The sequence below is a fragment of the Exophiala dermatitidis genome, assembly GCF_000230625.1.
Source record: "Exophiala dermatitidis NIH/UT8656 unplaced genomic scaffold supercont1.7, whole genome shotgun sequence".
Lineage (NCBI taxonomy): Eukaryota > Fungi > Ascomycota > Eurotiomycetes > Chaetothyriales > Herpotrichiellaceae > Exophiala > Exophiala dermatitidis.
In genome coordinates this window covers 417,640-430,398 of record NW_008751652.1, presented here as the reverse complement: position 1 = coordinate 430,398, position 12,759 = coordinate 417,640, and the positions used below count along the sequence as shown (strand labels likewise).

At 52.9% G+C, this 12,759-nt stretch overlaps 4 protein-coding genes across 4 annotated transcripts; 2 read left to right on the top strand and 2 right to left on the bottom strand.

The window, feature by feature from the left end:
• Nucleotides 1-113: 113 nt before the first annotated feature.
• HMPREF1120_07993 (uncharacterized protein) lies at nucleotides 114-2,167 on the bottom strand. The gene is made up of 2 exons (XM_009162231.1): nucleotides 2,020-2,167; nucleotides 114-1,973 (listed from the first exon to the last, which is right to left on the bottom strand). The coding sequence occupies exon 2, from the start codon at nucleotides 1,689-1,691 to the stop codon at nucleotides 1,299-1,301; it is 393 nt and encodes a 130-aa protein (XP_009160479.1). The 5' UTR covers nucleotides 1,692-1,973; nucleotides 2,020-2,167; the 3' UTR covers nucleotides 114-1,298.
• A 171-nt stretch (nucleotides 2,168-2,338) lies between these two features.
• Nucleotides 2,339-6,653, bottom strand: HMPREF1120_07991 (uncharacterized protein). The gene has a single exon (XM_009162229.1). The coding sequence runs from the start codon at nucleotides 2,904-2,906 to the stop codon at nucleotides 2,418-2,420; it is 489 nt and encodes a 162-aa protein (XP_009160477.1). The 5' UTR covers nucleotides 2,907-6,653; the 3' UTR covers nucleotides 2,339-2,417.
• HMPREF1120_07992 (uncharacterized protein) lies at nucleotides 3,918-5,211 on the top strand. The gene is made up of 2 exons (XM_009162230.1): nucleotides 3,918-4,207; nucleotides 4,266-5,211. The coding sequence occupies exons 1-2, from the start codon at nucleotides 3,994-3,996 to the stop codon at nucleotides 4,418-4,420; spliced, it is 369 nt and encodes a 122-aa protein (XP_009160478.1). The 5' UTR covers nucleotides 3,918-3,993; the 3' UTR covers nucleotides 4,421-5,211.
• Nucleotides 6,654-7,236: 583 nt separating the features above from the next.
• HMPREF1120_07990 (uncharacterized protein) lies at nucleotides 7,237-11,730 on the top strand. The gene is made up of 5 exons (XM_009162228.1): nucleotides 7,237-9,373; nucleotides 9,447-9,647; nucleotides 9,738-9,970; nucleotides 10,028-10,208; nucleotides 10,346-11,730. The coding sequence occupies exons 1-5, from the start codon at nucleotides 9,340-9,342 to the stop codon at nucleotides 10,693-10,695; spliced, it is 999 nt and encodes a 332-aa protein (XP_009160476.1). The 5' UTR covers nucleotides 7,237-9,339; the 3' UTR covers nucleotides 10,696-11,730.
• The last annotated feature ends 1,029 nt before the right edge of the window (nucleotides 11,731-12,759 follow it).

Genomic DNA, 12,759 nt, shown 5'->3' with positions numbered 1-12,759 from the left:
CCCCGAGTCTGGGTACAGCTTATTAGTAGTTAGTGGTCACGGCCGTGATAGACATGACTGCCTGCGATAGGCCAACTTCTAGTACAACTACCCATAGTTACAGAATGCAATTGTCTCGGACGTACTAGCATTTGTGATTCTATCTCCACTACAGTTGAGGTTGACGTTGGGAGGCTCGAGCCTCGCGGTATTTATTTCCTTCACCAGAGATGATAATAACAGCGCTCACTGCCAGTCAATACAGGTCCAACCTGTTCAACTTGTTTTTTTTTCTGGCTTGGTTCCATTTTCGAGGGGCGTGATTCAAAAAGGGGAAGGGAGGGGCAAGTACAGTAACAATGTTGTGTTCAATTCTGCATTGCATTGGTTGCATTCCATCCGCTGCATTTCTCATTGAAAGCAGCCTGGGGGCCAGGTGGTCAGCCGCCAGTGCAGTGGTATGTAATATGTATATGTTTTTGTTGCGAGCCCGGCGTCGCGCCGTTGCTGGCTATTTGCTCGTTCACATCTTCACCAGCACATACCCTTAGACAATCAATTGTTTCTTCACTGTTTGAGCTTTGGCGTTCGGTTTGAAGGAACACGTCTGTCTGTCTGTCCGCGTGCCGGAACCATCTCATGACAGCTATGTGGCCTCCGGGACCACTCTCGGTTTGTAAGGAATGATGACTGGAAACCTCACATGGACTGAAGTGGATGGTGAGAATATAATGGGCTCGCTGCGTGGACTACGCGGCAGCAGTGACAGCGTTCGACTCGAGGAAGACATTTTTTGGGCGGAACCTTGCTGGGAGGAAGTCTGGCAAATCAATGGATAAGGAGGAAGATCAACCGAATCCTGCAGGAGCTTAGCTTCTTGTGAAGCCGTCCACAGTAGATCGAGACCTAAAGGCTGGCTGCGTTAATCACACACAGAGAGCAGCAGATCAGTTGAGAAGACACTTCTAGTGTATGCACCGCCTCGAAGAATGTTTGGGGTGCGGTGCTCGGTGTGAGTGAACCATCAGCGTGTTTAGGACAGAGAGGCGTCTATAGGCCTCTCAACAACCTCAAGCGCGGCCGTTGCGTTGCTATTCTGCTCAGTGAGTGCTTGAGGTCAGTGGTGCAGAACTTCAGAAGCTGTAATACAATGCTCTCGTTTTGATATCTGTCGCATTCCGAAGCGTGAGAAGATCGCGTTGTGATGGGAAATGCCCACATGATGCCTTTCATGGGACTAACTTCAGCACTGATGCGGATTGCGCCAGGGCGCCCAGGGCCGCTCTTCCAGGCCACAGCTAGCTGGGAGCACATAGCAATCAAGAGTAGTACTGTAATGCGAACCACGGACTGTGATGTACTGTGGCGATTGCGAATAGAGCACAAGCACCAGACCCCCAACATCGAGATACTGTACAGCTGCCGCCGGTCGGGATATCCGACCACTCCAGTTGATCAAGAGGAAGAAGAGCACTGGCAGACGATCTTTCATCATCGTGAATCTCCACCCTTTCCCCTGATCGGGCAATTGGCCGTTTCCTGGCAAGAAGCTGTTCTGTGGACTCTAGCAACTGCGTGAATGGCGCAGATACAGGCACGACGGGCCCTTCAAATGAAGGTATCCACTCACTAGGCCACACTTCCTGCCGCTGAAACCAGCCTCCAGCTTCGTCGGCCCGCGGAAGCTGGGCTGGCTTTCCTATCCAGCCCATTGAAGGGGCGGTCAAGAACCTTTCGTTCTCCAGAGGCTGGGGACATGGCTGCCTGAGACCTTGAGACTTTCCCAGAAGGTAGATTCAGAGCTGGCAGCAAGCCGCATGAGCAGTTGTCCGGGCGTGATCGTCAATGCAGCTGTAAAACAATACTTGACAGAAAGAATGTAATAAATGAGTCTGAGGGCTGGCTTTAGCCCTGGGGGAGAGGCCACAACTCACCCATGAGGCTGTTTAACCCACCTCTATACAAACATTGTAGAATAACTTGGTCATGCAAATCTGGGGAATGTCAGCTATCCCCATCTGGTTATCATGCCTACCGTACCAGTAGGTCCGCGGCTAATAGTTCCACCTTGAGAATGGTTGATGCCCGACCAGAAACTCATGCTCTTCGTTGTACAGTACAATGTAGGCACAACATTACTTGAATTTTGATGCTCACGCATCACCAGAAGGTCCGCTCTACCTGGCTGAGATTCAACCACTTTGTCACGATACTCGCCTACCTATGGCATAATTGACTTGTCTGTGGAGATGGCGTCGCTGTGAATGGAGGCTCGCCTAGCACGTATGCAATCCTATGATGGGTTCCGTCACCCATCGGGATGATAGTAACGTGAGTGCTCGATCCCAGGACTTTAGGTGGGAACTTCCTAACCCTTGATGGGATCGGGAAGCATGACATTTCAAGTCGTTATACCCATGCCGTGTGGCCATGGACCTTCATTCACAGCGGAGTCCGAGGGGCCCGAGCTTTGACTTGTCTGTACAACGTACAGTCGCTCTGGAGGAAGGCGACGGCGAAGTCCCCACTTGGCTGACCTGGAATCTTATTGCCTTATGGGTCACTCTATAATACCCCACATTTGATGATTTTGCACACATCAACATGCACAGCTTTGCTGCGCGGGATAGGTTTAAAGATGATTCGAAAATAACAGGCTGGGCGCCCGAGGCAGTTGGAAATGGTGAGCGTATCCGCTGTACTGTGCGTTGTAGGCTGAGGTTCTGCAACGCAGTCCTAGCCTCGTAGATCAGGCCAATCAAGTACAAACCAATGCGTGATGTTTGGCCTGTCGTTGTACGGTGTTTAATGTCGACGTCGAGTTCGAGAGTCGACAGTCGGGCCAGCTTCGATTTGCCTTGTCGGTGGCTACTAGCCTGCTTCCAGCCGATCTGCGCTTGGGCGACGGTCGGGGTGGGTTTGAGCATCCTTGACGTATTAGTAAAATTGCTTCATAAACGGGGCCGAGAAGTGGGGAACGGTGGATATAAAGTCAAAAGCAGACAGCAAGTGGTTTGAGGCCCGTGACACTGTCACTGTAGCTTGGCGGACGCTGCACCAGACTGAGGGAAACCTGTGAGATATTGAAAGTGGTGATGGAAACTCTGTTCCCCAACAGTGTCCGATATTGGACGATCCACGGGTGATGTTTTTTCCAACCCCCACGGCGGAACAATACAAAGCTCGCTTAGGAGCAGGGAAGATACCGTCGGGCTTGTCGGGCCTTTCGCTTCTGGCGACCAGCTCAACTTCCCAGTATGGTTAATAACCGTAGTGAAGTGTATCTGCTGCTTAACCGTCTTGCAGGCAATGCTGGTAGCGAAAGCAGAGCCCCAGAACTCGGCCGCGTTCGTTCGTCATGTGTGCCCATCTCGCTGCACATGTCAAATATGACAGGGACTGAAATATACCTGGTCAACGCACCCGTCCCGTCAAAAGAGAGTAGTAGTAGAATAATGCTGAGTGCAACAGGTCATGTGTAAGCTGCTCTTCAGACCAGGGCCGGGCGAGTCAGCCTGTATCACATCCAGTTTGCCTTCTGTCCACACATCATTTGTCTGGATGGTACGGAAGAACGCCTGGACGACAGACTGATCACTTCCCATCACTTTGAGTTTCTTGGTGTCTCGGAGAGCGCCACCTCTCCCTGACCCAGTATCACTTGCCAACCACGTCGGTTTCTCAGCTGTCAAGGTTCAATAATGCCCCGAACTTTAGGTTCGCCATCCGAGGCCGTAGCCTTAGATTTCTTCGAAGGTTCCGACCCTTTGGAGCCTTAGAGTTGGAACTATTACCTAGCACAACGTGGCCAATAAGCTAGTACAAAGCTTGAAATATCGACATAAAGATGTCTGTATGGTGATTGTACTTGTCGGATATATGTCAAAGACTGTGCCGTAAAATGTACACCTGATAGAGTGCCGTTCAGGACAACAAACGGAGCACAAAGTCGACCAGGGTAGTCCACCACTCGGAGTCGTAGTATCATGCCTACAAGTTGACAGGCGCAAGTAGATGGTCCATTCAAGCACATTGCAGTTTTTCGTCTTTCCCGTGTGGCAGGGGTATGAAGGCGAGATCAAATTATGTTTGCCCGTGGTGCACAGCGGAGTACAGCGGATAGAGGGCGCTCCGAGTTACTCTTTCCGTCTTTCAATGCTTGATATGGCTCAACTTAAAAAGTACTTGGCCTGTATGTGCCTTGGCTGCTTCAAAAATGATCTGATAGGTCGGTAGAATTGCCGATGGATCTGTCTGTCACCATCCTGATTGATCTCTCAACCCAGGCGACAACCAACGTTTACTCGAGCGTGTTTCTGAACAGACAGAGCGAGGGTTGCTCGTGATGGTTGATCTCTCTTGGGACAGCGGTTCCGCACCGGCCCTTCCTCGTCTACCGGTAGGAGAGAGAGCAAAGAATGCAAGCGAGGTGAACATGTGAGGAAGTCAAAGGGCGGTGGAACTGTTCTTGACCCTGCATTATGTCTCTTGCCACTTCGCTAGATATACAGATGTCTTACTGGAATGGGTTCCAGCTGGACTTCTGGCCTTTTCACTGGGTTAGGCGAAGTTGCGCCTTTGTAGGGACTGGCTGGCCTGGAGGGCGAAAATCCGAGGCGCGTCCAGGAAACCGACCGCTTTCCTTGAAGGAACAGACTTTGGACCATAGATTTCTGTTCCCGCGTGGCAAGGCTCCTCCGCCGGAAAGGCATCACAGACAGGTATTTGTTCTGCGTACTGGATGACCTGAAATCTTCAGAAAATTTCAATGCTGTCACCACCCTTTGCAGTCTTGAATCATCGGGTCTTCCGCCAATTTTCAAGAGCCATGACTGAGTCTCCTTCATGCACCAGTACTGCTCGGATAATGATCCATCGGCATGTTTCGGAGAACACATCGTCGCCATGCTAGGTGCCATGTGATATACATTTGACTTAGGCGAGACTTGGTTTGCTCTAGCCGCTCGCGAGCCTACATCATAGTTGTTGGACGGGAGGCTTGCATAGCATGAAGCAAGGCCTGTGGTTCCTACAGGGGTGGGTGGTTTTGGCGGTCGTTGGTCGTTCGAGGCACTGCGCAACCACCATGTTTGACAACGGCGATAGGATTGTCAAAAAGGGTTGCTTTCCACCGGAGGGTCTCCGAAAAGGGTGCGGCGGAAGCAGTGATGTAGTCTCCCTCGCGCAGCCCATGTAAATGTAGCAAAACAGAGAACACGACGACTCCCACCAATCGATAGTCCTTTTATCATTCAACCGAGTTGTCTTATCAGGAACGGACGACCCAGCAGCATTGAAAGATGGCGGCACCATACATGTGTCTGGACAACAAGGGTCGATGACTCAGGTGTTTTGCGAGTACTGGCGTTACAGTAGTGAGTCTAGAAGTCTTCCAGCCTTGACACTCCCTGACGTCGACACTAACGAGATTGAGAATCTCTGACTCCTGAGAAGACATGGAGACTCTCAAGCCTTGTGATAGGTCTTGGTTATGGTCTGACAATTAGTATGCCGCCGCATGGCAAACGAATGATCCAAGGAGATCGCAACGTCGCCATCGGCCGCCACGCTCTTGTGATGTGACCGTTCACTGCCCGGAACTGTGGTCCAGCCTCAGGTCTCCAAGCAAATAATTGCGGCAGGGGTCACTCATTTGTTACATATATGTCTTGGACAGCATTTGACGAAGATGCTGTGACTTCACCAAGCACCGATAAATCGAAAGAATTCGACATATAGTGTTGCATCTTCTCTGAGCAAAACACTCTTGATAGCACCATCTTTAAGAACAATCCGTCGATCAGCAGCGCATTGTTAGGTACTGAGCAGAATGTCTTTTGGCATTATTGGGTTGAGGGTATGAGTGGTTCACTGGCGAAGAGCAAGCGTGGGCCTGTCGGGATCGGCTAAATGGTCTCGACAAACGCTTGCGCTAGAGACAATTGGGGTAGCAGGATGGGAAGAGATTGATTGGTCTGGTGGGTGACACCCGGGGAAGAAGAGCGTGGTGAGATAGCAAGTTGTGCTCGTGGGACCGCTAAAGGAGGAGCCACACACCTCGCTCCATGTTAGGGAGGCTAGCACACCCCATCAGGAGTGGCCATTTGCTCGTCCACTGCAAGTTGTACGTACCGACATGCCATTATTACGGCGGCTCCATATTGCTTAGGAAAGTTGTGGCTTGTGGTGCGCTCAGTAGTGGTTGTAACCTCATGCGATATGCAACTTCCAAGGATGCCCGAACAAAGTGGTGCTTTCGCGGAAGGGCAGGGCCATCAAGACTGGCAAACTTGAAGCAAGGTTTTGAAGCTCTCGACGCGAAGGTGGTGTGAGACCAGGGAGATTTGCAGGATATTGATGCAATCGTGCTTGCGACACAACCAAGATACTACAGAATCCTGCTGGACAGGGTTGAGGGGATGAGGGGAGCGTAAGGAAGAGCCGGCAAGGCCGCAATATTGGAATCGAGACGAGGTTGACAAGCCCTTGACTCCGTCGAGTCGTAACATCCCGATCAACGAAGCAACAGGGGTACAAGCAGCCCAGGCCTTCTGGCGTAGAAAAATTATGTATCATCCAAGTTATTGACAGAGTCGCTGATATCGAGTGCGTGGGAGGATCTGTACATCCCCGGGCAAAGTGTGCGCAGGCGGCACGACTGCACTGGATGCAGTAGCAGCAGGCGCCCGACAACGCGTTGATGCAGCCTGAGCGCAGCCTGAATGGGGGGTGGGATGCCAAGGCCGCCAGTCCAAGAAAGAACTAGTGTGAATGCATCGGTATGCGCGCCTTCACCACTGGCAGCCCGCCTTGACTGGCACCTGCACTGCAGTGCGCTGCCGTGCCTTCGTTGTGCATTACATTTCTAGTACTAGTAATAGAAGATGGGAATAATATCGCAGTCGCATTACGCACCTGCAGTATACTGTACCTACAGTACCTATGTACCGATACTGTGCTATCTTGCAGTATGAAACTGGTAGTAGGTATCTGGAACAAACCCAGAAGTATGGTGGGCACCTAGGTGGTGGGTGTGGTAGTGGGTGAAGCTACAATTGTAGAGCACTAGTGGCCACTGTCTGCCTGAGTGGGTTTCCTGGCACGCTTCTGCAGGCTGCAGATGCACTGAATACCACGCTAGCAGCCTAGCACTGCCAGTAGAAGGAAGTGTTCCGGTGGATGTATTCCATCCGAACCCCTTCAACACCGCACTGAACTCGCAGCGGTCGCCGGCAGTGCCACCAGCTTGGGATCTCACTCGTCTGCAGTAACTACAGTTGTCACTAGTAATGCGAGCTGCCTGCGGTGATTTGCCGCGACCAACTTGAAACGAAGATAGATTGCCATGCATTGCTGAGATTGCTCTTCCCTTCACTCGGAGCGGCGGTGACTAACCTGCGACGCCTCCTCTCTCCCTCGGCCCGCAGTCACTACCACTGCACGTGTGGCCCCGGCAGCCAATCAGCTGCAGACAAGCCTTCCTCGCTCTACCGTCTCCGACACGCGCACTCTGCCCTCACTGGCAACACACCACACCACCACCAACCATCGAAGATCGCCTACCATCAACACCCACCCTCGAGGGCAATCTCTCTCGAACGCACCTCCATACTCCCAACCCGCTCCACTCTCGACAGGCTTCATCGGCCACTTCTCTGACCCTCGCCTGCGAGAACAGACTCCACTACGACTGTAGGCCCTGGAGCTCTCCGCCATCGTCAAGCCACCACCTGGCAGGCTACCGCGACCGGCCAACCTCGCAACTGGGCCCTGGTCACAATCTACCAGCCATCCTCTCCTCCTCGTCATCCAAGCGGCAAATCAGCTTTCGAGCCAAAACCTTCCTTTCCCACCCCGAGTTGCATGATTCACTACTGCTGCAGACGCTTTTCCCCGTCAAACCGTCTGAGCGCAGGATTGCACATCTCGCTTCTCGCTTCTACCTGTACCTCTTGTCCCACTTCTACGCAGTGTGGTCGCCTCCCAAGACCTCAATCCACCCCCGAACGGGTCGCGACAGTCGTCGGCCTCAGGCAGACCTGATTATCTTACCTCATTTTGGCCTCAACCCAGATCCTACTGCCGCCACTGCCTGTGCGTAGCCACTACATCTGTCACGCGTACCGAGAGCTCAAAGAGAGAAGAAAGGATATTCCGCGTCTGTTACCAAGCGTGCGGTGGGTGAACGTGGACCTCTGCCGGGATAGAACACTCCTTGTTTAGCTGCCGCGGTCGCGCCATTACTAGTCACTGCTCCGAGTAGGACGCTATCACCTTTCGAACATCGCTCCACTCTAAGACACAAGTTGCGAACTCTCTTTCCCTTGTCCGATTTGGATCATCTGCTGGCAGGCTAACAGGCTTGACCACTCAAAGCAGGGTGGAGATCCTGCGGAAACCTCAGCAGTTCAAATCCACTACCTCAGAAGACAAGACACAGGGGGTCCAAGGATACAACTGTTCCCCATACCGAAGCTTCTGTTATTGGCTGGTGCAGGTGAAGACACAAGCTGACCGACTGCCACCTGGTCCCACTGTTAGCAAGCAATTCAACCTCTGCATCTCTGATCGTGCAGCTCGAACGGAGACAAGTCCCTGCCAATTCTGGTGTCGCCGCGGGAAGTCAGAAAAACTCCCTATCACATCACCCTGGAACTGCAACCCTGGGCGAATCGTGAGCAGAACAGACCGCATCAATCCGAAGGCAAAGGGAGACAGTTGTCCATTCATTACTACATAGGAACGGACACTCCGGGGCCGAAAGCACCCCCACCACCCCTCCCTGGACTCCGAATATTGGGTCATTGCCGTTCATCTCTGCCCTTTATTAGCCTTGGGCCTCGCGCCATCTCGAGAAAAGTAACGGTTGCTTTTGGGTCAGTCCGAGCTTGCAGCTAGTCCAGCGAGGACAGTGCTAAATACTCGTTTTCGCGCGGACTTCGCCCCATCGGTTAGAGTGATTGCTCCCCTGCTCGCGATCAACCACAGAGGGTCCTCTGCTCACTTGGTCGCCGGCCGATCTCGTGTCCATTCTCGTGCCAAAAGCGCTTGCCGGTCCCGACCTCCTCTGAGTCGTTCCCGTCCTTTCTCCACCACGCAGCCGTTAGGGTGAGTGGTCACTTGGGTCTCTCGCCTGGGCAGCGTTCGAAATAAAGAATACGCCGGTTCTCGATCTAAGCATTGCTTCAGTCGTATCGTCGCCTGCTGCCGAGCTCGCGACTAGACAGACTGTGTGTGCTGACTGCTGTCATCATCATCCACTACCTTTCATTCGGGTCACCACCAGTACGACTCGAGTTATCCCAACTCCATCCATACGCGTCCCTCGACTTGGGCAAAGCACCTTGAGAACATCTTTTGATGGACAGGGGTGCATCAGAATACGCGCAGTCAGGTTAGAACCTCGCCGTCGACACTCAAGTCGTCTTCACATCGAGCACCTTCTGAGAAATCATTATTATCTTTAGATCAATCGTCTGTCGCGACCTACACCACGCAAGACGCGCGCTCAGCGAACATTTCCACGAGCAACACCCCTCAGTCAGACTACGGGCTCACGCCGTCTTCAGCGCGCTCGTCCGGCTTCCCATCGGAGCATTTGCGATACAGCCAATACACCCACGCGCCTCAGCACTCAGGCGCGGTAGGAACCATGGCACAACCAACAAGTCCGTCAAAGTCCCTGCCAGATGGAGCACCCAATGGCAATCCAACTGCGCATTCCACCGATGTGAGATCTAACTCGGAGGTTCCTATAGATCCCTCGATTTCGCAAGCCAGCCCGACCTATCCCCCATACTCGCCATACCCGCAAGGTCAAGACATGCAGCACGCCTACCAGCCGCAGCACCCTCCCTACATGCAACAACGACCGCCGCACGAACAATGGGCCGGCTACCCCCCTCAACACGGCATGCCTGGTCCATACCCGCATCCCGGGCCTGGTGTTCAAGGACCACCTCAGACCTCTGCCGCGTCGCGCACTGGACAAGTATGCGCTCCTTCTTCCTTGTGCTGAATCTTTCTGCTAACGCGTTTGCTTGTGCAGGTCTACTCTTTTGTACCCATTCCTGGCGCGCAGCAACACAAGCGGCCTCGTCGCAGATACGAAGAAATCGAAAGAATGTACAAATGTGGTTGGAACGGCTGTGAAAAAGCATATGGTACCCTAAACCATTTGAACGCACACGTTACCATGCAATCACACGGAACAAAGAGGACACCTGAAGGTAAGCTGATCATTATCTGGATTCTCTTCCATAGTCGCGTCCGGCTCTTGCACGCTTTCCTCTCCTTTTTGTTCACGCCGGTCACCGGCATCGCGCATCCCTCTGAAATCGCGACTGTGCTGATGGTATTTCTGTAGAGTTCAAGGAAATCCGAAAAGAATGGAAGGCCCGCAAGAAGGAGGAAGAGAATGCTCGCAAGGCGGAGGAGGAGCGACAGAGAGCAGCAGCGCAGGCAAACCAGGTCGACGGCGGTCAGCCTGCAGATGCTCATCAAGTACCGGCACAAGGTTATCAACAGAACGGTGCTCGACCCTCTTTGCCTCCCATCGGCTATCAGTCCGCCGAAGGGCATGCCCAAGGCCAGTACGCTCAACCTCAAGCGGGTATGGTGTACCCTCCCGGAAACGGACAAATGGGCAGCTATGCCAACTATCCCAGCTCGCCATATGGGCAGCAGGGCCAAGTCTACCAACAACGCCAATACTAGGACTATTACGCTGAGAGCACAGTCCAGCCATAGTAACAAACCAGGCGCGCTTTCCCCCGGCGTCGAGCAGCCGGATGCAGCGTCTGCACCGGGGCACTGCCACATGTTCATATGATACCCTAGGTGGGAGTGGAGGAGGTAATCCAAGCAAAGTTGCAAGACCAAAAGAACGAAGGGTTAATACTCGGTCGGAGTTTGGGCTGCACACAGCAGCCGGTGGATGCCTGTGCTCTGTTGATGACTTTCTTTTGCAAGTCTTTCTTTTTTTGCGCGCGTGTGTGTGTGTGGCTTTCTATTTTCGATTTTGGGCCGGACACTCCCCAACGGCCGTCAGCATGAAGGTTCGAGGTGATGAACGTTACGATCGACCGGCAGTATGCATTGCCGAAGGGAATGGGAAACAGCCGGAGTGGAGGGTCTTGTTGTCTGTCTACGTACACATTCCCCTTTCTCGAGGCTATTGGCGAAGGCACCCGTGGAAGACTTTGTGATCGGTGTGTTCTGCCAGGGTCAATCGATTCACGCTGCCCGTCAACATGCCTAGGTCGACGGTGCATGGCTTTTCAGTCCATTTTTGTACATTCGCGGTCCCAGGGGTTTGAGGCTGGATATGCTCACTTTCTGTAGGAGTTGAATTCGGTTACGCCAATAGAATAGGGCTGACTACCAGGTAGCCTTAACACCAGCAGATGGCGCTAGCAAACTCCCCAGAGTGTATCATTATGTCCTTTTTTATGCTTCTTCCCAATCAGCACCATATTAGTATTGGGTGATCGGTTCTTACACTCGTGGTGGCACCTATGGTGGATCCTGCCGGCTCGCCCACAGTCGTGTTCGACACATTCAGCATACCGGCAAAACAAAATGCAATGACGTGTGAGAGGATGCTTGACTCCAGATGAGCTACACAGACAGAGCGGCTCTAGCGGAGGACAGGCGGAGAGTGAGGATATCACTGTCGTGAGTTTAAGGTTGTTTGGCTCCGGTCGGCCAGAGTTGGTGCGCATCTAACTAAGGTAGTAGCATGAGATCCAGGAACACGGTCCCTAGTCTCGAGCATGGTTACACAAGACTTGAGCTTGAAGGGAACTAGGATGGCGTCCACCTGGCAGAAAACGGATTCCAGGCTGGCAGAAGGCAAATGCATGATGAGCGACGCCGGCGTGGGAGGAGCCACTACCACTAGTACTGGAGTTTAGAGGCACCGCAAAGATAAAGGGAGCTAACGCCGCTAGGTTAAGACGGTGGCAATAATGGTAGCTAATAAGGCCCCCTCAGGCTACCTGTTAGTGCTGGTGTCGCCTAATCACCGCTGGCTTTAGGCTCTGCTTTAGGGCTGACATGCCTAACTGTTTAACTGGAAACACTAATTAGTAGCGCATACCACCCCTAACCATACGCCTAGCCAACGCTAACGTTAGGCTAGCACGCACGGCCTACTAGCAACCAACAGGTGCCAGTGCCAGTGTGTGTGCTTCCTTACTCCATGCAACTTAAGGAAGCTGTCCATCTCGAACGCAGTTAGTGCAGCCGCACTGTCACTGGCAGATCCAAGCACAACACGCGATAGTGTGCGTATGTCAAGATCAGTGCTAGTAGTAGCGTCGATGCTTTCCGAGTCATGTCATGCGCAGAACTTGAAGCTGTCGCACTGCCGCCGCAGTGGCAGCCTGGTCCGAATGGAAATCCCTACTAGTAGGCTGTCCAGCAGGCGACGGTCTCACGCACCGCAAAACTTACGTCTAGCGGTGCTAAATAACCCCTCCGAGTCCGTCATCGCCGGACATCTGGCACGGCACTTGGATCTCACACTATTTCTTGGTGCCACGCACTGCATCTCAGTTCCTAAACCCGCCTCCCTTAAACGCCTGCCAGAACCTGACAGTTGCCCCCAGCGCTAGAAACTTCGGCTTCCCAACCGACTACGAGGACCGTCAGCTTTACCCAGATGGGCATAAAGGATGTCCACCGTTGAATCTAAGCAAAAAAGCCTACTAGTAAGTTACTCTGCTAAGCCAAACTCCATGAAACCCTGAAATGCGGCCTCAGGCTGCACTGCAGTAG

Coding starts and splice junctions, on each gene's coding strand:
- HMPREF1120_07993 (XM_009162231.1), bottom strand. CDS start 1,691: ATGGGCTGGATAGGAAAGCCAGCCCAGCTTCCGCGGGCCGACGAAGCT.
- HMPREF1120_07991 (XM_009162229.1), bottom strand. CDS start 2,906: ATGCTCAAACCCACCCCGACCGTCGCCCAAGCGCAGATCGGCTGGAAG.
- HMPREF1120_07992 (XM_009162230.1), top strand. CDS start 3,994: ATGGTCCATTCAAGCACATTGCAGTTTTTCGTCTTTCCCGTGTGGCAG. Junction 4,208..4,265: donor CTTCAAAAATGATCTGATAG/GTCGGTAGAATT, acceptor CTCTCAACCCAG/GCGACAACCAACGTTTACTC.
- HMPREF1120_07990 (XM_009162228.1), top strand. CDS start 9,340: ATGGACAGGGGTGCATCAGAATACGCGCAGTCAG. Junction 9,971..10,027: donor CCGCGTCGCGCACTGGACAA/GTATGCGCTCCT, acceptor TTGCTTGTGCAG/GTCTACTCTTTTGTACCCAT. Junction 10,209..10,345: donor AACAAAGAGGACACCTGAAG/GTAAGCTGATCA, acceptor GTATTTCTGTAG/AGTTCAAGGAAATCCGAAAA.